Genomic DNA, 21,088 nt, shown 5'->3' on the forward strand with positions numbered 1-21,088 from the left:
GGCAATTCCACTGACTAAAACAGCACATTCCTCTGCATAGGATGAGTGGTCCTTGAAGGAATGTTAAACCTTCTAGGCTGCCACACAGAGGGGAGTAGCTTAAGGAACTGATGTTTCTAGGAAGTCAGCTATGCACTGGAAAAGCAAGTCATTGTTTCATGGGTGAATCAGCTTTCATGCCAAGGGTATTAACCCCATGCATTGAAAGAAGTATCCACACATTGCTGGACTCTTGGACTGTAAATACACAAGAAAATTGAATATAGCTTCAATTTTAAAGTTTGTGTGAATTGCATAAGCCCATGAAAAATTCAAGGCAGCCTGAGCAACTGTTTGTACCAGATAACACACATTTGGAAATAATGTATGGTGAATTCTCAAAGACACTTTTAAGTGAAACTACAATGATGACATGGTGGTGTATTTTATGAGCTTGTTCTTGGACCAGTAACAAAAAACCACACTTCGAAACCTAAGATTGTGTGTGAGGACTAGAGAGATTTATGAACCAATAATGTTTTTGATGGACTTGCCATGTGATCCTAATCAAGCCATTATGCATTTGTATGGTGCTGAAGCTTATCTACACACATGTTTATAAATGCCTATTTTTATTGTGAGCATTTTAGGACAGAGTCTGGTTTTTACTACAAAGCTATACATCACCCAGCATAGTAACAGGCTGGCGGTGCTACTTTCATATGATTAATGATTATAAGCACCAAAGTGAGATGATTTGCCACTTTTGTCCAAGATGGAAGTAATTTACAGCCAGAATGATAGTGAAAAACAGACCTTGCAGATGCCTGGCTGCAATATCATCAGCCTATGAGTTTCACACAATTATTATTATTAGAAAAACTATCTACTGTGACCTTAGCTCAACAGGAAAAATATTATGGAAGCTAATGGCCAGATGTGATGGCAAGATAATTTTGAAATATTAGGAGGGAAGTTTTACCACTCCCTTTTAATGTTATCTAAGAAACCTACTCTCTGATCCCTCTCAAGCTGCACTGATGTTATCTAATGTAGAAAACAATCTTCAGATAGGTGTGCTGATAATGGCACTGGACATTAAGTGTTTAATTTGAAATCATAACTATTACCCATTTTTAAATGACAGTGGTAGTCTTCAAATAATGAGCCTTCTATAATAACATAGCAAAATGCTAGCAATGTGAAGTGATTGTATCATGTTCTCTGTTCCAGGTCAAGGTAGTACCAATCCTGATTCTTGCACACTGCTTGTTTGAAGTTTCCAAACTTATATCCCATGGGCCTTTCTTCATAATGGACAATTCTCAAACGAGTAACCACACAATCTTAATTTCCTAATATGCCCCTCAGGAAAAAACTTAGGGTGCATTTACAAAAGCAAGATCTCTTGTGAATCTTTTTTTATTTCAAGATTCAACTGAAACCAGGGGGAGTTGACAGCATGATTGAGAGGCACACATATGAGCTTATAAATAGAGGCCTGAAAAGATGACTTGATTTCCATTCTTTGGAATGTTACTGCTATTCAGAGATATTGCAAAGTAATCTCTGGTAAATTGCCTATGATTGAAGCAAATGGTAATTCACTGAATAGAGCCCTCTGGTCCTTACTAAAAAGAAACTCTGCAGAAGTTCTGAATAAGGGAGGAAGGACTTTTTCTTTTGTTGTAATTCCTGATTTCCTGGTAAAATAGGGACATGTGACAACAAAATCTTCCATCTCCAAATATTTCTTGTGTCATTAAATATCATTCACATAGCAAACAAGGTTTTCCATCCTGGGTAATTTTTTAATGTCTTTTTACATCATGATGTCCTGATATGACTTCATTCCCCAACTCTTTTTTAATGGAAAGGGACTCTTTTGCTCAAGTCATTTTTCATATTTTTCCAATTTCCCAGTGGTGTACCTGCCTTGGCAGATGGTGTGGCTTCTTCTTAATACATTTTTCAGATCCCTTAATCTCTTTTCTGAACAACTGGAAGTAAAAGGACATTGAATACTGCTGTAAGCTTCAGCATTCATTATAAACTGGTTCCATTTGAAATATGGTCCTTCCCAATGGCATTTATTTGTAGAAGCATTTAGACATCGGTCTGTAAGACCAAACTACAAATCTTGACACTGAATTAACTATACCTTTTTTTTTTTATGTAATACATAGTGGAATGTGGCTTCAGTCCTTCTCCCCCTAATTTTTTCATTGTCTCTCACTACTCAGAGTTCTTACTTTTTTTCCCCCAAGTATTTCCTGCACGTAGAGTGCTGAAGGGAGTCTGAATAGATTTCTAATGCTGTTCTATCTTCATATGACACTTGAACCAACAACAGATAGAAAAAATGGGAACAAGTAAATTATTGGATTAGTGAAATTATTCTAAATCCCTTTCTACAGTAATTCATCTTTCATTGTAAAAACACATTTAAATCTCTAAGTATGTGTGATATAAAATATTAATCCTATGTTAACATGTTCTCAGCATTAAAAAAAAAATCCAATCAAAGCTACCCAAGCAAACCTTGTAACTTATGATTGATTTATTTATATTGTCAGTACTAAAAATGGTGATGAGGCTGACATGGAAGCTATAAAGCCACAAGCTATTTCAGTCAAAATAACCAGCCACACCTTCTAAGAGGAACAAGACAACTAAGAAACCTGTAAATAAAACCATCTGTGAAAAGCAACACAGGGAGTAAACATCCAAAATGAATGCATGTCTTTCCATGTTTCCTACCATGCTAACATAATGAGAATGAAGCACTACAAATGTTCAAAGCACAGATCAGGGATTTTTAACTACATCAATCTCTCCACAGTAGTCCCTTCGGTGTCATAAAGAGTGCTCTCTGGGTATGTCTCACAGGAATGAGATCAGAACACATACACAAAAAAACCCAACAATAACAACAAAAAAAGGACATAACTGTGGTATAAATATCTAGCAAATTTGAATAAATAGCTTTTGAGCTGGGGAATTTCTGTTATTTCAAGCAGATCTGGTCAAGCACCCAGGAAAATCAGTTTGCATGCATATTGACTAAGTTTATTTTACTTCTAACAAGCCTTCACTGTTCATGAGAGGAAGAGTGCTGGTTTGAATCAGGCATGTTGCAAGCAGATGTTATGCAAGCTTCCCCAAACAGTCCTGCCAATGACTGCAATCCTGAGTTATGACATTCACTGTAACTGCTGCAGCCTGGGCCCTTTTTTGGGCCACTCATCTGTTGGTTTTCCCAAAATGGGGATCTTTTTGTGACAAGTACAAAAACTTGAAGATCAACATTTGTTTCTAGACCAACAAGAATTTGAAAACCGTAATTGAGTTTCATGGCCTATCGGTACTACAGGACAGAAATGTTAAAGTTTATCATTTATCATTATATGTATGATGTGATACTGTTACTGAACATATCTTCTGGTGTTTGGTAAGGGGCAGTCTCTTGCAGTTTCCTTCTTTTGAAGGCTAAAAGGATGTGATTTCCAAATACCATTCACAAAACCCCTTGAAGGTTTTTAATTAAAATACTCATTTAGCCTGCAAGTGTATGAAATTACTACATCCCTTCATAGCCTTGAACAAATAAATTTAGAAACAAAGGATATAAAACCTACCAAAACCAATCTCATGGAGCAGAACTACTCTAATTTTGAAAGACACTGGAGATTCTGGGACAGGAGATGAAGCACTGTTGTTAATATAGATTACAAGCTCTAAATAGAGAATGTCAGATGAGACATTACAGTTCCCATCCTGAAACGTCCTGTATTTTGGAGTATCTCATAAAACTAAAAATTTGCTGCTATTCACAGTAATTTTTTTTTATATTTAAAAAGCTGAATTTCTTATTATAAAGCCTGATGTCATTGTTGCATATTTTCTATTTTTAAGCACACATTCTACCATACTTTTACAGACTGTAATCTTGAAGAGAAAGATGTGGGAGTATGCAGGTAAAACAGAATAATAGTTTTTTTAAATTTATTGTTCTTTACTAAAAGATTATCGCACTTTCAATCTTTAAACAGTAAAAATACTTTGAGAAAGCTTGCTTGAGCCTAACAGTCAGAGTCACGTGCTCAGTAATTTCATGATACTATTCTTTTTGGTTAAAGAAGTAAGAAGCACTGAAATGACTTGCCCAGCAGTGCCAAACCAGTCAGTGTGAAAATTAAAAGGTCGAGACTTTGTCACCTACAGCTGTATGCTTGTTTTTCTCAGCTACGTTTCTTTCACAAAGCTTTTGGTTTCGGGGCTTATGTGCAGGTACTGTTATAAGTTCTGTATAGGGCAACAAGTGGTAAGAGAATGATTCTTACATCGGCGAGAAGGGATCGGGTTCGTGAATAGGCTAAGGGTTATAGTTTGTGAGTAATTTGAAAAGCATTTAAGCATCCGGTGTAGAGTAATGCGTTGTATTCTTTGCCCCTCTGACCTGCATCTGCGATAATGGGGAGAAATGAGCTTTCCAAGGACCGAGGAAGGAACATGAAGCGCAGGTTAAGGCAAAACATAGGGGACGCTGCCGGTGGCTGGCGCGATGGGAGAAGCAAGGGCGCACTCCCGATAGCCTGGATAGCAAGGTGAGTTCTTAAAAATGAGGCTCACCAGACTGTGAAAAGACTTTCCACAGGGAATTATGGAGATCTCAGCCTCGGGAGATCTGTTCGCCCAAGCTGTCCGGTCAGCTCCTGGCAAGAGCCTCCCTGGGCGAGCAGAGGCGACGGCTCCAGCCCCTCAGGACGGGCGGCCGAGCCCCTTCCCGGGTGCCAGCGCTGCCCTTCGCGCCCCGCGGCCCCGGGCAGCCGCTCCCCCTGCCCTTGAACTCCCCAGTCCTCGGCTCAACCCTCAGGGGGTGGCGGCGGCGGCGGCTCCCCCGCCCCACGGGGTCACGCCGGGCCAGGCCCGGCCGGCGGCTCTCCAGGCCGCGGCGGGGCCGTGAGGCTGTGTGCGCGCTCGGTGCCCGCCGCGGAGCCGGGGCCGGAGCAGCTCCTCAGAGACCCGCGGCCGCCGCCGCCGCCTCCCCCGGGCCGAGCCGGGCCGGGCCGGGCCCATAGAGCGCGCGGCGCCGGGATAGAACGGCCGCGCCGGGGCCGCAGCGCCCCCCGGCGGCGACTGGCGGGGGCGGCGCGGAGCGAGCAGAGAAAGGGAGCAGGGACAGTAATGGCGGCCAGTTAGAGCCGGGCTGAGCCCGAGAGGCGGCGGCGACAGCGGCGGGAGGAGCCGGCGCGGCTCCGGTTGCGTCTCTGCCCGGCAGAGCGGCTTCCCCGGAGGGCTTTTCTTCCTTCCTCCCTCCTCCCCCCTTTCCCCCTCTCCCTCCCCTTCCCCTCCCTGCCCGAGCCCCCGCCTGTCCGCCCTCCCTCCTCCCTCCGCGCCGGCGGCGGCGGCGGCGGCGGCGGCGCCCCCCGTGTCCCCCCTCGCCGGGGCCATGGTGAACACCAGGAAGAGCTCTCTGCGCCCCCTGGGCAAAGCGGCGGCCGGGGCGGCCGGGGCCGGCAGCCATTTCATCTCGTCCCGCACCCGCTCTTCTAAGAGGGGCACCAAGGCAGATGCGGCCGGGCTGGAGGAGGCGGCGGCAGCGCGGGTGAGGACCGGGGGCTCCACGGGGGACCGGAGGGCGGGAGGCGGCGAGGCCGGGGAATTGCTGGGGACAGCGCCGCTGGTGCCGCGGCGGGGGGGGCTGCGGGCACGGGAGCCGGCGGGGGGCGGGTGCCGAGACGGCTGTCGGCTGTCGGAGGGACGGTGGGGCCGGCGGGCAGTCCGCGGCGAGGAGGCACCGCGGAGCCGGCAGGGACGCGGGGGGCAGCTGCGGAGAGCCGCAGTCCCTGTGGGGCCAGCGCCGGCGCGGCGTGGGCCGCTGACAGGGGGCGGGGGCGGCGGGGACACGGGCGGCGCAGCGGCCGCGGTACCGGTGCCCGGCGGGGCCGGCGGCGGGCGGGGGTCCGGCGGGGTCCGGCGGCGCGGGGCTCCCCCTGCGGCCGCGCCCGGCGCTGCCGCCGCCAGACAAAAGTTGGGAGCTGCGCCCGCAGCAACTTCGCAATAAACCTCGGCCCGGTTTGGTTTGTGTGTGTGTGTGCTTTTTTTTTTTTTTTTCCCCTTTTCCCTAAATGACCTCGATTCGGCTGGCGGCTGCGACGGGAGGAAGCTGGTGTTCGGGAAAGCCCCCCGCCCCGTTTTTTGTGGCACGGAGGGTGTGATTTTTGCCGTCAAGTTTAAGTTGAATGCTTTCCCAGCCGAACTCGCTGTGATTGCTTGGGTTAGACGGGCTAACCGCAAGTTAAATTCTACAGCCCGATTTGGAGAATTAACATTTGGTAAATTGTAATTAGAAGAAAGAATTCGGGAGTCTCCTTTCTTCCTCGTCTCTAAACAGCTCTGTTGACAAAACCTGTAATTTTTGTTTCTAATTATCGAAGAATCACAGAATCAATGAGGTTGCAAAAGACCTCTGAGATCATCGGGTCCGACCTATGGCCGATCACCACTTTGTGAACCGGACCATGGCACCGAGTGCCACATTCAGTCTTTCCTTAAACAGCTCCAGGGCCGGTGCCTCCACCGCCTCCCTGGGCAGCCCGTTCCCAATGTTTAATGATCCTGTCTGTGAAGAAATTCCTCCCACAGGAGGAATTGTAGGCAGGACTTTTTCTTTGGTTGATGAAACTTCACGTATTGCTTTAAAGGGATCTTTCAATAAAAGCAATAAAAATCAATAAAAGCAACGCAAATATGGAAGTGAAATTTGAGGGTCCGAGTGTTTGACAGTCGTGCACCAACTGACCATGTCCCTGCCGTGCAAAGGAGGAAGTCAATCAGCCGAGTAGAAAAACAGCAGCAGCAGCCAGAGGCATGTCAAGGATGTCACCTGTAATTCTCAAAAAACCTTTTTACCCCATCCATTTGGTGTAAAATACTAAAACAAATACAAATCACTGATGAGATATCCTATACCTTCTGTGCTTCTCTTTCAGGTCTTTCATACTTCACAGTTCTTCCCTTCCCCCATCTTACTTTTCCTTGTTCCCTATTTCTTCCTTGTTTAATTTCAGTGGACTCCTGGGGATGCAGCCCCATAGCTGTAAAAAGCTGCTCTGCTTGTTCTAGTTTGCAGTTTCTGTTTATTCATATCGTGGGTCTTGTGGTTTGTGAAGCAAAGTTTGAAGTAACCCTTACTGGCTTACTTCTCAGGGAGTTTACTGCTGCTAAGAAAACTAGCTTGGGCTTCTTTCCAAGTATTTTTAATTCATAACAGTGTTTTTTTACGACAAATCATTAAAATATTGAAATTATGTTAGTGTCATGGTGTAAGGAAAGGAGATTGTGCAAAATAGTGTAAAATATTGTAAATACTTCTCAAGATATTGCCCACACTTCTAAAAGAGCATTTATTCTGAAGTTAAATGTAAATTTTGGTGTATGGGAATGAACTTGTTTCACTTCAAGTACGTCTCATGTGTTTGAGGTGGATTTTTTCTTCCCTTTTAAGATGTAATTGCCAAATATGAGCAGAAGTTATCCAAGAAGGTTTTTTTTTTTCTTATTTCCTCCATCCAGTGTGTTTTATAAAATATGTATATCTCACTGTATTTTAAAGTTGTTTTTGAAAAACTCTTTTTATTCTTCAGATGTAAGTACTGTCAGCAATACAGTGTCTTTCTGAGCTTCTGAATCTTCTTGAAGTAGTGCCAGAGAAGGATCTCAGTGATTAGGAAATGAATAAGTATAGCAGTAGGGAGACAAAGCCTTTGCTTTTGGAAGTGACTGTCAGGAGACAGATAGTGAGGCTGTGTTCAGAAAGCGTGCTGGGATCGTCTTCATGCAGTTGTATTTTTTTTCTTTTTTTTTTTTTTTTTTGTAGTTGACTGGAGCAGTCTGTCCTTTCTAAATCTTTTGGGTGTCACATCAGGAAACTAGCCTTGCTACCAGCAGTTAATCGGGTTAATGGGCAGCTAGAGTTTGGAGCTCTGGCAGAGATGGGACACTTCTTGTTTGCAGTGTGTGACTTAATTTTCTTGCATGGAACTTTTGACTGGGACTCCCTGAGAAATGTTCTTCAGTGGGAATGTTTGCAGCCACCTTTCAGAATGTATTTTAAAAGATCATCTGTCTGTTCCTTATTAGCAACAAAAGCCAAGTTAATGACCTAATGGCATCCTGTAAGATGCTGAGTAGACCAGAAGAGGGGATAGGACTTCCCTTCTACCTCTTTTGTATCTATTTCCTTCTTATTTTTTTCCACTTGGCTTTTTCTGATGTACTTTTTTTGTGTTGTTTTGTTGTTTTTTTTTTTCCATTTGTTTGGGTTTCTTGCTTATATTTATAAGGATAGGCTTGACTCTCTTCTTTCCCAAGAACTTGACTTAAGTTTCTAGTCTTCTGCTTCAATATTCTGCTGAGTTGTATAGTTGAATAGTGTCCTTTTTTGTTTGATCTGAATCTAAAGGCAACATTTGTGGAAATGGACTGTAATAGTCTAAATGCCTTTATCATGTTCAGTGTATTCCCTCAGTAGTACTCACTCAGCTTGGAGAAAGCAATGACGTCAGGCTTTGAAAAGTAAACTGGTTTGAATTATTGATTGGCGACCACGCAGTCAGTGAGGGAGATGAATACGTGTGTGTCTGTCTGCTTACCAGAAGCCAGATTAAAATGAACAAAATCCCTCACTAAATGGATCAAGGAGCCAAGAAGTTTATTGTCTGAGATGATGTCATAGCAGAGTGCATAGGGAGGGTACAGAGGGGAAAAACTGGGCTTTGTTTTCTTCCCGTTTCCAGGACTGATGTTTAGTACTACACTGTTTAGTAGGTTTTGAAGCTATGCTTACATAAATATATATTCTGTTGTTACACAAATTGTACATATGTGTATAAAAACACAGATTTTTTTCTTTTTGGCATTAAAATTTGGGAAGTGTTCTAGCTTTATATTAAAGCATTCTGACAGGAAAAGCTCATCAAAATCTTCTACAGAGACACAGAATTTTAACACAAGGCTTATAGGTTCAGTGGACTTTGTTCACAGTATGAAAAAATGGAGGATCCTGTGACCATAAGTGATTAAATTTGCACTTTGTATCTACTGATGTCTGATGTTTTCAGACACTGAGTTGTGATTGCTGGTAACACTTCTTTGGCAACTGAAATGATTTTTCTTAGTCATCTCAAAGCACAAATCAGAAGTGTTGATCAAGAATTTATTGTGTAATAAACACTTAAATCATGTCAGCGTACTAGTTAGACATTTTAGCAATGTATACAAGGTTAGCTTAATTTAATTAGCCAAGAAAGCATTAGCAGTGCCTTAAGAGCTACTTGAGGGCATGGTGATAATTGTAAGGCATGATCCTCGCTAAAAGTAGTGCTGCCAACATTGTTCAAGTTGTGCCGTGCAACCCAGAGCTCTCCATTGTACTTAATCGCTGATGGGAGCGATCAGGGGCTGCTGCAGTGAGGAAAGGTGGAGAGAAGCAGTGTGCCCTGTGATACAGTGTGTTTCAGAGTCTCTCACTGTAGTTTCTCAGTCTGTAGCAATAGAAGTGTTTTCTGATTTCTGGGTGATCATTTCAGCTTTTGTAGCATAAACTTGTTGCTACATTTTATTCTTCGAAAAGCCTTTAATGGTCAGCTGTTGAAAACATAGAAAATGTAAAACTTACTATGATTTCTCTTAAATTACAAGTTTTACACATAACCAATAGAGCTTTCTAAAAATCAAGTTTTCCCTTATGAAAGACCCTGATTGGCATATTTATTTTCTATGTAGTGTGTCACGGTGTTCTGGATGCTCTGGTGTTTAGAATAACGCTATAGAAAAAAGTTAGATTTTCCTCCTTTTGCTGGATAAATGACACTTGCTGGCCACCTGTGTGTAAAACTCTTCAATAAAAAAGCTCCTGTCCAATATCTATGTTTTAAAGAACTGCATTGCCTTTGTGTTCGAGTTTGCAGTAGCATCAGTAAAGGTGCTGAGGCTAATGCTTTTACAGTTCTTTGAAATACATCCTGAAATATAAAGCCTTGTGAAGTTATTCCAAACAATTTAATTTAAAGGAAGATGCCCAGGAAAGCTCATCTTTTTGGTGAGTAATAAAATCTTGGGTTCTTTCTGTTTTAGTGGTCTGCTGCTCTTTTGGGATTTAGCAGGGAAAAATCAGTGTTCTAAAATGAGTCATGCAGGCCATTCCTTGGCTGTATGGTGTTAATACAGCTGTGAGCAGTGGGAAATGGAGCAATTGTTGGAAGCAGTCTTTGTTCAGGATTCTGTCAAAATACCATACAGCTGGCATTTGTGATCCTTTTGTGGTTCTGAAGGGCTGTCCTGAGTTTGAATTCTTCTTACGTATCATGCCAGATCAGTCTGGGCCCCTCTCAGCAGTCAGGACACGTGAAGTGTCCGTGGTTTGTTTTGGGAGGCAGTGGTGTATCCTGTTCAAGTGCTGTCACACTGTTCCAGGACCTTCAAAGGAAGCAATCCAAGAGCTAATCCAGTGGATGGATAAGACCTCCAAAGAGTACTCAGGAAATGGTGTTGATGTTTTGTGTGCTGCATTGCTTCCTCTGAACATTGGGCTTGTCCCAAAGTATTATTAATAAAAGCTGCTTCTCCAACTACTGTCTCTGTCTGAACTTCAAACAGAAGGTTTGACCCATGGCTGTGAGACAGCCCATGACAATTTTGCAAGAGTTGCATACAGCTTGGGGTTATGCAAGATAATTAGCTCAGGTAATTATATTCTGATCACCTCTATCCCCCTGCAGTTTCAGTTGCATGTAGTATGGTTTTGCACATCCTGCCCTAAATTGTTGAATGTTTGCTATGCTGTGGAAGAGTTTTAATTCCAATCTAATGATGCTTTGAATGATTTTTCTGTAAGACTTATAAAACCCATCTTGAAACAAAGGATGCAGCAAGTAGACATCAGTGCGCTGAAGCTTTCATTGCTGTGAATTTTGTGTGCTGTTTTGTAGCTGTGACCCTTTGAAAGATTGCTGATTGTTTATTAGATGTTTTAGCTCTAATGGATTACTTTTTCTGTGGGTAATATCACTCATGAACCCATTTATTGCAAAGGGAACTGACAATATGTTTTTATCCCTTTTTTGTGTACACTTCATGCTTTGCTGGTTTTTCAAAACAATTTTTCAGTCCAACTTCACTCTTGAAATATTGTCTTCATTACCTTTGATGGGATTTTCATGGTTTATTTTAACCATTAATTCGGGTTTAAATTGTTCAAGTGTTGGTTTGCATTTATACGTGCTTGGATTCTTTTTCTGAATAAATTTAGTTTCTTTTTGCTTGGTACTAAACAGGCAACTTTTTCAACCAGTTGTAAGACTAATGTGTAATCTTCTGTAAGCCTTTTCATTTTGCACTGACTAGGTGTATGCTGTAATAGTTTCAGCTCCAGCTGGGCTAGTTATGAAGGAGACAGCTTTAGTTCCCCTATTAGAAATACAGAACTTAGAAATGTCTCCAGGTTCCATAGTTCTTGTAGCCTGTACTGAGCTTTCTGGTTTTACCTTTGTGCTTCTAGTAGCGTCTGTTGATGGCCTAACTGATGTAAAGCTTTGATAGAAAGTTTGTGTTCAGTTGCACTTGGAACAGATGCTTTGGTTTGGTTGTTTTCATAATGTGGGAAGGGGGCATTTTGCTTTTCTCCAGCCTCCAGTCAGTTCCTTTATTTTAAATGGATAAATGGTTGAGCCAAAGCTATTTAAAAAACCTGAAATGAAGAAGTTGTTCATTCTGTACATGTGGAAGAGATTACTTGCAGTGAAATTTGTTGCTGTGCTTCAGCAATCCCTCATTTCAAATACTTAATAACTATCCTTTATTATTTCTCTAATGTATTGTTCAGGCTTAGAATTTTGATTTTTTTATGATTTAAATTTCAGTACATTAATCTTAAGATTTCTATCACAATTGTGCGCAATTTTAATTTCTTTTTTCTCTTTTAAAAATACTGTCTTCAAGTGCATTGCAGCTAGGGGTGCAGAAGTGTTTTTTAATCCTATGTTTTTACCACACGGAAGGCCACCTTCCTAGTTTCTCTTGCTACAGACACTTCTTTGCTTAGCTTACTGAGTCTATTTCCTGGTCATGTCCAAACCTTGAGGAGCAGTCTGGTTCAGGGCTTCTCGCTCTGTTTTCCTCTTTGCTAGCCTCATTTACATAATTCTGCATCTTTATTTAGGTTTATAGTAGTATTGAAGGAGGCCATATCCTATAAGCTTTGTTTAGGATGTGACTGTTAAGCAGAAACAAGATGGATTTTCGAGGACTGAGGGTAGGAAAAAACATTTGAATGTTTTCATTTTTTCTACATCAGAATTGTAATCATTCTTGATTCTCAATTCATCACATAAATATAATTTCTGCTTTAAAAGTCTTTGTTAACTGAGTCTAGAAACTCACAGAAATGGTTAATGTAGTTCTGACTAAAAACGTGTTCCTTTTATTATTCCTTCAGTGTTGAATAAGGAAGATCAGTGGTTTTAAAAACTTCCCTTAAGTGGATTTACTAGAAATACTTCTAAGTGAGGTGTGGACCCCATACAGCAAGTAGAGAACTCTTCTCAGTGGACTTGCTCTTCTGCAGGTGTGTGATTTCACATGTGCTGTGAGCTCTGGCTGTGAACTCTGCAGTTGTGAAAACAACAGACTCGCCAATATTAATGCTTGCCAGGCCATTTGATCAGCGGGATCGGGATCACGTTACTGGTCCAGCTGAAACTAATCCTCTTCTCCACATCCCCTGGCTTCCCCTTGCTTCCCCTCCATCCTTCTGATTTGATTATCAGCTGAAATTTCACAGTATCATCCTAATTTTGGTGAAGGCACAGAGAGGAGCGCTCGTGGTGAAATGCTTGGAGCGGGCTGCTGTTGATGGGAGGATAAACCTCAGCTCACTATATATGGCCTCTGTCACAGCTTGGCAGAGGCTGCTCTGTAGGTCACTCTCCCTTGCATTCGTGAACCAAGTAACCTCTAGGTTGCAAGAGTTTTTTGTGTGTGTCACACTGAAGCTGTTGACAGGCACTCACTCAGTGTGGATACAAGCAGGTGTCTTTCTTCTGTAACAGACAGAGGGAATGGTTGCAGGTGTGAAAATCCCTAATTAACAGTGCTTATATTTTTAACTTGTAAACTTTTAGCTTTTCTCAAAAGCTTTCACGTTTATTAAATAACCCGAATTCTAGGGTTGAAGAGTTTCAGGAAATAAAATGGAAATCTGTTGAAATAATAAAGCAGATCTTCCTGTGGAAGAAATATGTTTGGGGTTTTCTTAATCTGAACAAATGGTGAAGAATTTATTCTTCTGAAAAGGTCTAGATGATGGTATTCTTTGTGTTCTTTGTGGCTATTATTGACGTGAGCATTGTTCACTAAAAAAAAAACAAACCAAAAACGGAACCTGAACGTTAAAAGGATTCCGATCATTCTGCAATTGAGGCATTCTTTACTATCATTACCACTAATGAAATACATCGTTAATAGTTGTTTATTCCAAGATCATCAAGCACTTAAGCATGAACATTATTTTTCCTTAACACCTGTGGAGAGCCAATGTCTGATAAATGACTGTGTGCAAACAAGTGGAAATTAGAGAACTGCAACCAGGAGATGTGTTCTTTTAAGCTGATGTTGTTTTGTTTCACGCTGTCAGCAAGGTTAACGCATCAGGGCCTTCATGCAACTTGGAGTTCTCACTAAGGTAGTTAATGTGCTCTAATCCCAATACATTTATTTCTCAGCTTCTTGTCATTTGAAGGCTGAGGCAGAATGAATTGGTTTGGAAGGGATGTTGAAGATCATCTCTTCCCAACCCCCTGCCATGGGCAGGGACACCTTCCACTAGACAAGGTTGCTCAGAGCCCCATCCAGTCTAGCCTTGAAGTAAAAGTGCTTTCACACTGGCTTTTTAGGACACAAAGGCAGGTGTTCATCCTGCAGCAGTATGTTGTGTACCATCACAAATACAGGGTGCTGCATTATGCTCGACCTCAAGTTCAGTCATGTTACCTTCTTTCCCCAGACAAGTGTATCAGGTCTTACCTCTTCCCACTAAGCAGTCAGCCAGCTCTTCCCTACATGAGGGGCTGGAGGCATTTGCCAGGAAAATGTGCATTGGGGTGGGGAAGAGAGGAGCTTGTGAGGATGTGTTGGTGCTGGAGAGAGTGGGTAGTGTGGTGTGTCATCCTGAAATTAGGGCATATTGTGGATGTGTAAGGCAAGGTGTGGTACCTGGTTTGAGCATGATCATGAGAAAGTTTCAGCTACTTGAAACGTTAGTACCAGCATAAGGAGAGTTTTACTCCTTCCTACCCTCCTTTTTTTTTTTTTTGGTTAGAAAACTAAAACAAAGTGGTGAACTTAAAAAAAAAAAAGAAATAGGATTTGAAAGGATTTATTAGATTCTGGTCAGATGACATGATCACATCCTAAGAAAATTATTTTGATCTAGTACGTAGAATTTGCAACCAAACAAAACTTAAATCTCAAAGAGATTGTGAAGCCTTCTGATTTTTTAAAACTGCTTAGTATGCCTAGCCTTAAAATGCATTAACTTAATGTTAGCAAAACCTAGCTCTTACCTAACTCTCATCAATAAATCTTAACACAGATCTTTAATGCAATTAAATTTTTAGGATATAATGTTTTAATCCATATTTTTTACCTTTGCAGAAACTGGATACACTAAGGAACAAGCATCTTTTCCAGAATCACTGGACAGACAGCTAGACGATGTTTTTGGTGTATTTTACTGGTGTTTGAAATGCATTATAGTTTCAGTGAAAGCAAGTTATTTGTTAACTGAATAGTTATATGAGGGCAAGGATGAGACATGAGCTTAACTAATTGGGGTGCTGGGGGCACAGTCACATTTTTTTCATGAATAACTGTTTCAGTTTGGAAAGACAATTTTATCGTTTTATACTGTAGGATATAAAAGTTTATTAAATGCAGTAAAGAGCCCTGAGTATTTCAGATCTTTTGATGGACAGCTCATTTCAAGAACTTTGCAGGAACTGGTAGGAGAAGAGGCACACCAGTTTTTTTCACATGCATTTTTAAGATAAGAATCCAGACTAATAATCTGGGACATCCAAGAAGATGTGTTGTTAATCAAAAGTTGTATTTTAAATTAGAAAATAGAAAGTTAGAAATAACCAGGGGACCTGGATTTAGTTTCTCTACTGTCACTAAAAATAAGATTGACACATGTCTGAAATTGTTGTCTTTTCAGAGAAGTGGAAGAAGTTACATTTCAATATCAGAAGCTAGGATTTAACTAAAGTTAGAAGCAGAGGTTTTTGAAAACCTGTGGCTGAAACAGATTTTTTGAAAATGTTTATTTCATTATTATTAAGAGAAATTAACTTTCAGGGTCTTTTGTGCTTATTTAGTGGGTTAAAAAGAAAAGCTATTTATGCATTTAACAGAATGCAGAGAAATAGGATTGGTCAGCTGAACATTGAATGTCAGTGCATTAATTTTGTGTCTTAGACATGGGAAGAGGCCATAGAAAAAACAGTTGCTGCAGTGCTTAAGAGAATAGGTTGAAAAGTTGCCTGAGTGAGGAGCTGTGTGAGCAGTAGTGTGAGTGTTCAGGGCGTGGCAGACACTCAGCAGGGTGTGCCCCACAAACTGTACAGCGGGGACAGCAAGTCTGACCATGGTGAATAACTCAGATATTCATGTCTGCATGCCTGTGTCTGTGTAGAGATGAACCTGTGGCAAACCAGACAGAGTCTTTTTCAGAAATTGCAAGGTGTGGTTGTGGTTTGAATGTTATATCATCTCTTACTTGAGAAGTCTGTGAACTTGTGTTCACATGCTCGGAGATGCCAGTGGTAGAGATGGTTTGTACTCATTCTCTGTGTCCAAGACTACTGGATTAGGATTATTTTGGGGTGTTCAGACCAGCAGTTTAAGAAGACTTCTTTGGTTATTCTCTTAGCCAGGAAATTCAACTTAAACAGAAGAAGCAACCCCCCCCCCCACCCTTTCCCTTCAAAGATGCTATAAGTAATCTTTGTATTTTAACTTGGGAATTAATCAAATGTCATGCTTTAGCCAACTGCTTCCTGTGACATACCTGAAGGCACTGTCAGTGAGTACTGCCCTGCTATGTGTGTTCTTCAGTCTTGCTGAAAGACTGTGCTGGTATAGTTGATGTTCTAAGAGGATAAATTGAGAAGGAAAAGGCCAGTTTTATTAATGGATTTCTAGTTTGTGTTTTCCAAAACTTGAGGACTCTACATGTTTTAAATAAAACTGTTAGTATCAAATTAGTGTTTTGAAATTTAGGGATGGATAGAGAAGAGACTGCAGGTAATAATGTATACCAGTGTATTTGTAGCTTGCTCATAGATAGGTATTAAACAGTGTTTCTGTCTTTCTCCTTTTCATACAAAGCAGAGAAAGCATAGAGATAACATGCGGCTATATATGTTTTCTTGCTTTATTATTTATTTTAACTTTTGTTTCTAGATATATCAGTGCCATCGTTCAAGTGCCTTCAGTGAAGGTGTGTTACCAGTTTGCCCCCACTGCCTCTGCCTAAATTGAATCTTAGCTCAGCAGCTGATTTGTGGTATTCATTCAGCTGTCACATTCCATTTTGCTTTTGAATCCAAAGATAAGACTGTGTTTTGCCAGTCTAGAGCATGGATGGTATCATGTTAATGCCAGTTATTTCCTTACTGTAGCAAGACTGCTTTCTGTAAGAGGTGGTTCTGGTTGTTCTGGATCACAGATGGAGTTTGCTGGGTCTCTCTTTTCTGTTGGATCAATGCAGTTGCACCAAATTTTGTTTCTCTCTTTGTACCTTCTGACACTATGTAAAGTAATTTTTTGATTTTTCTCTGCTTGCTTTTTCTTTGTTGCTTTGGTATGCTTGAAGGCAATTTCTGACATGATTAAGATTTTATTAATTCATATTCTCTGCATTCTCTCAGCATGTGAGTTGCATTTGCTTCAGTGCCAGTGTTTCATTAGGAGCTTTGAGTGCAGTGCCTTGGTTCCTATTTCTGCAATTGCATTATTAATTTCTTAATTTTTAAGTTTGATGCTTATATCATATTTTTCTAGTCGCAGAACATTTTCGTGATATCTAATCTGAAGTAATAAGTTTCTGGGTTGAAACTGAAGTGCTATTTTTAATCATTAAAGGTATAAATGGTTTGAGACCCAGTTCCTTGAGGGAGCAAGCTGACTCCTGTGGAATCGTTAGACCTGTTATGCTATAAATGGGAGGAAGCAGTGGATAGACTGCTCTCTGTAAAGGCTTCCCAAACTGAAATTAATTTTCTTCCTTGTTCTAGTGTATCCCAGTTTGGATAATCTCTTGAGTGTTATGAAAACTATATCTGTATTTTACTGTGGGTAGTGAAGGTTCTGGATAGTAGTCTGATTTCATTCCCCAGAGCTTGAATTTTTAAAATTGTCTGTTAACTGGAAAATGGAGCTTGGATTCTTGGTAATGTATTTAAAATTTCAGTGATTTCAACTTTATAGTAGCTTTGTCACTACTTCATGATAAAACATTTTCTGTGTTAGTGCATCTTGCACAGCATGTACTCCAATATAGGTTAGTATTTGGACTTGAGTATCTTAAGATTTAACTTGGTTTGTACTTGCTGAGTTTGTGCATAGAGTTAATATGCAGGAAAGTGAGGCTCAGCTGAAAATAATAGCCTAAACAAAGAATAACCTAATTAAATAACCCCCTTAATTGCTAGTCTGGTTCCTTAGGCAGCTGCAAGGAACTGATCGCTCACGTGATCACACTGACAGCCTGCTTTTCCAGTTTCTGAAGCTATTTGCCAGCATATGTTCATTTGACAGCATTAGAGTTCTCCAAGATACTCAACTTCTATGAATTTTGTGAATATTTGTAGCAGAGGGAGACCTGAAGTAGCAGAATTTGTCTCCATTGTCAGTATTTTGTTTTAACTGCCAGCTGAGCAAGATCCTAGCTGAACTTGAGACTTGGGACCAGAGGCAAGGCACTGGAGGAAATGCAGAGAAAGGTGATGATAGGGGACTCTGACGAGTTTGGCTTTTTGCATGAAAAGGGGTGGAGATGGAATACAGGAACCTGTGCATTACTAATTTCACTGCTGGCAATTAGTTTTAATGTTACTGCTGTAAAGCTTTGTTACGTGCTGCTTCATCTTTCCTAGTTTCATTTTCTCTGTCTTGTTTAGCCGGTTTTAAGCTGGTTCTGTGGCTTACCTTGAAACTCTGCTTCTATCCTTCACAAGGGAGCTTGTGTAGTTTTGGAAAGTAGTTACTAAAATTGACCTAAGCAGGGTTGTATTTCTCTAAGTTCACAAGTAAACTGATAATAAAGCAGGAAGTATATGCACAAATACTTACAGTGTTCAGAAGTGAATATGAAAGCTACTAAAATTTTGTAAAAAGTTGGTATTTTGTAGTTTCAGAGGGTTATGGAAAACAGCCAGGTGCTGCCCATGTATTTTGTAGGGCTATGCAGGGTGCAGGTGTTTTGCATTTAGGAATGGTGGTAGTTATTATCTTTTGTACTTGTGTGATCCCTCAGTGAAAATGATTAAGATCACCGACAAGGTAGGAATTTCATCTAAAAGAAGGAAAGTGAGCTTTTGAAGCTCAGTGAGCTGGTCTGGTTTATGGATGGATCAGAGAAACATCAGAAGAGGATCCGAGGAGGTTGGAATGGTGCTGTGTAGTCAGGCAAGGGAGTGCATGGGCTCTTCTTGTGTCACAGTGGTGCTGAGCTGTCTTGTCAAACTGCACCCATACATTTGGATTTCCCTTTCTAAATACTGTGCTGTGTTATTCTGTCTTCCTCTCTTAAAAGATAAGCCTTTTTATTAAATTTTCTGAGTATGTGACATGTGATGTTGAAGTATCTGGAGTACAAATCAGATTGTTGTTGTTACTAAGCCCAATGAACAAATGGGACTTCTGTGGTTATCTCCTTGTGTTTAAGTAAAACTATCTCTTTGTCATAGTTCAAGTTCTTACTGACAATTCCTGGACCTTAATATTTGAAAATTGGTTCTCTATTGTTGCAATAAAGGATGTTTAGTTTTCGAATCATAGAATCATAGAATGGTTTGGGTTGGAAGGAACCTTAAAGATCATCTAGTTTGAAAACCTTGCCATGGGCAGGGGCACCTTCCACTATCCCAGGTTGCTCAAAACCCCATCCAACCTGGCCTTGAACACTTCTGGGGATGGGGCAGCCACAGCTTCTTTGGGCACCCTGTGCCAGGGCCTCACCACCCTCATAGGGAAGAATTTCTTCCTCATATCTTACCTAAACTTGTCATCTGTTAGTTTAAAACCATTCCTTGTCCTGTCAATACACGCCCTTGTTAAAAAGTCCCTTTCCAGCTCTCTTAGAGTCCCTTTAGTTACTGGCAGGTTCTATAAGATCCCCCTGGAGCCTTCTCCAAGCTGAACAACCCCAATTCTCTCAGCCTGTCTCCACAGCAGAGCTGCTCCAGTCCTTGGATTATCTTTGTGACTTTCTCTGGACTCGGTCCAACATTCCCATGTCCTTCATATGTTCTGGGCCCCCTGGCTAGACACCGGACTGCAGGTGGGATCTCAGGAGTAGGGGCATAGGTAGGGAGAATCCCCTCCGTTGACCTGCTGCCCATTTTGCTGCTTTTGGCACTTCTGGCTTTCTGGGCTGCAGGAGCACAATGTGGGGACCTTCTTGTCAAGCAACACCCCCAAGTCTTTCTTCCCTGGGCTACTCTCCATCCATTTTCCACCCAACCTGTACTTGTGCTTGGGATGTGCTTGCCGGACCCAGATGCAAGATCTCGCGCTTGGACTTGTTAAACTTCGTGAGGTTTGCCCAGGGTCCCACTGAATGGCATCAAGACTGTTTTGAGCTAAAATTTGTAGTTAATAGAATCCTGGTTTTATGTTTTGTTGTGGTAGTTCACCTAAATAGAAGCAGATCCTCTGAAGTTTAGTGTCTCTCTATTTTTTGTGTACCTTGCTACTGTCTTTGAGTTTCTGTCTCTGTTACCTTTGATAAATGCAATGGAAAAAAGGGCCCTTTTGGTACTGTTTAGGTGCTTTTTAAAAGGTGTTAAGAGTAATGTGGTTAATGTACATAATGCTATTAATGAACATGTTGGACATCTCCTGGCTATGTGCTGGGCAGTTTGATGGGTAGAACAAGGTACTGGAAAACTCTTACAGGAAGGAAGAGTGTTTGTTTAAGCATTTTAAAGACAAAAACAACATCAGCAGAATAAATAATTGCTGTGGTTTTAAGTATCTTAATATTTCACAGTCCTTTTCTCTCTTTATGGCATTTTTAGCTCTTTGGCAAGTAAGGTGAGAATAGCAGTGTCGTGTATGATACATAAAAAACACAATGAGTTATACAAACAATACTTGTTCAGAAATCAGGAAAACTACTATAGAAGTTTAATATTTGAAATGAAATATTTTCATAGTTTCTGGTAATGTTTTCAGAATAAACACTTTTAATATTGCACACAAATTGGTCACTAAGAGTTTGACAGACACTTTCCTTTTACTGAGCTGAAGTTTAACCTTTTTCTGTAAGGATATCTGCAAATGAGCCAAGTAAATATGATCTGATGCTTTTTTTCTTTTCAGAAAGATGAAGGTAGTGATGCTAGTTTGAGTGATAGCCACATATCTCCTCCTGCCAAACGTACCTCAAAACATGCTGATCCTGTGGGCAAAGACAAATCAAAATCACGCGGTACTGGGCAGAGAGAGGAATGGAGCATCTCAACTGGACAGTCCAGGTAATTGGTGCCAAAAGAAGAAAGAACTTAAACCAATTTTTTTCTGTGTTGTTACCCCATTTATGCTAGTTCTGTAGTCAGCTGCAGCTCAGGAGTATACTTTTGAAACATGTTATTTTTACAAAAGTTTCTTCATTTTAAGACTCCAGGAATGTGGATTGCATCAATTGTCTCATCTCTGTTTCCTTTCTATACATATTTGCACAAAAAATATAAAGTAATTTTATTTGAGATGCAGTCTGAATTTTGGATTCTTGATGCATCCAAATTTAGTAATGTAATTGGTA

At 41.1% G+C, this 21,088-nt stretch overlaps 1 protein-coding gene across 1 annotated transcript in view; it reads left to right on the forward strand.

Moving 5' to 3' along the window:
• The first annotated feature begins 5,236 nt into the window (after positions 1-5,236).
• Positions 5,237-21,088, forward strand: part of ATAD2B (ATPase family AAA domain containing 2B) — a 73,725-nt gene continuing 57,873 nt past the window's right edge. Inside the window, exons 1-2 of the mRNA XM_036381042.2 lie at positions 5,237-5,587; positions 20,647-20,801. Coding sequence (XP_036236935.1) covers positions 5,432-5,587; positions 20,647-20,801 — 311 coding nt within the window. The 5' untranslated portion in view covers positions 5,237-5,431. The remainder of the gene's footprint in view (positions 5,588-20,646; positions 20,802-21,088) is intronic.

This window comes from Molothrus ater, chromosome 3 (genome assembly GCF_012460135.2).
Source record: "Molothrus ater isolate BHLD 08-10-18 breed brown headed cowbird chromosome 3, BPBGC_Mater_1.1, whole genome shotgun sequence".
NCBI lineage: Eukaryota > Metazoa > Chordata > Aves > Passeriformes > Icteridae > Molothrus > Molothrus ater.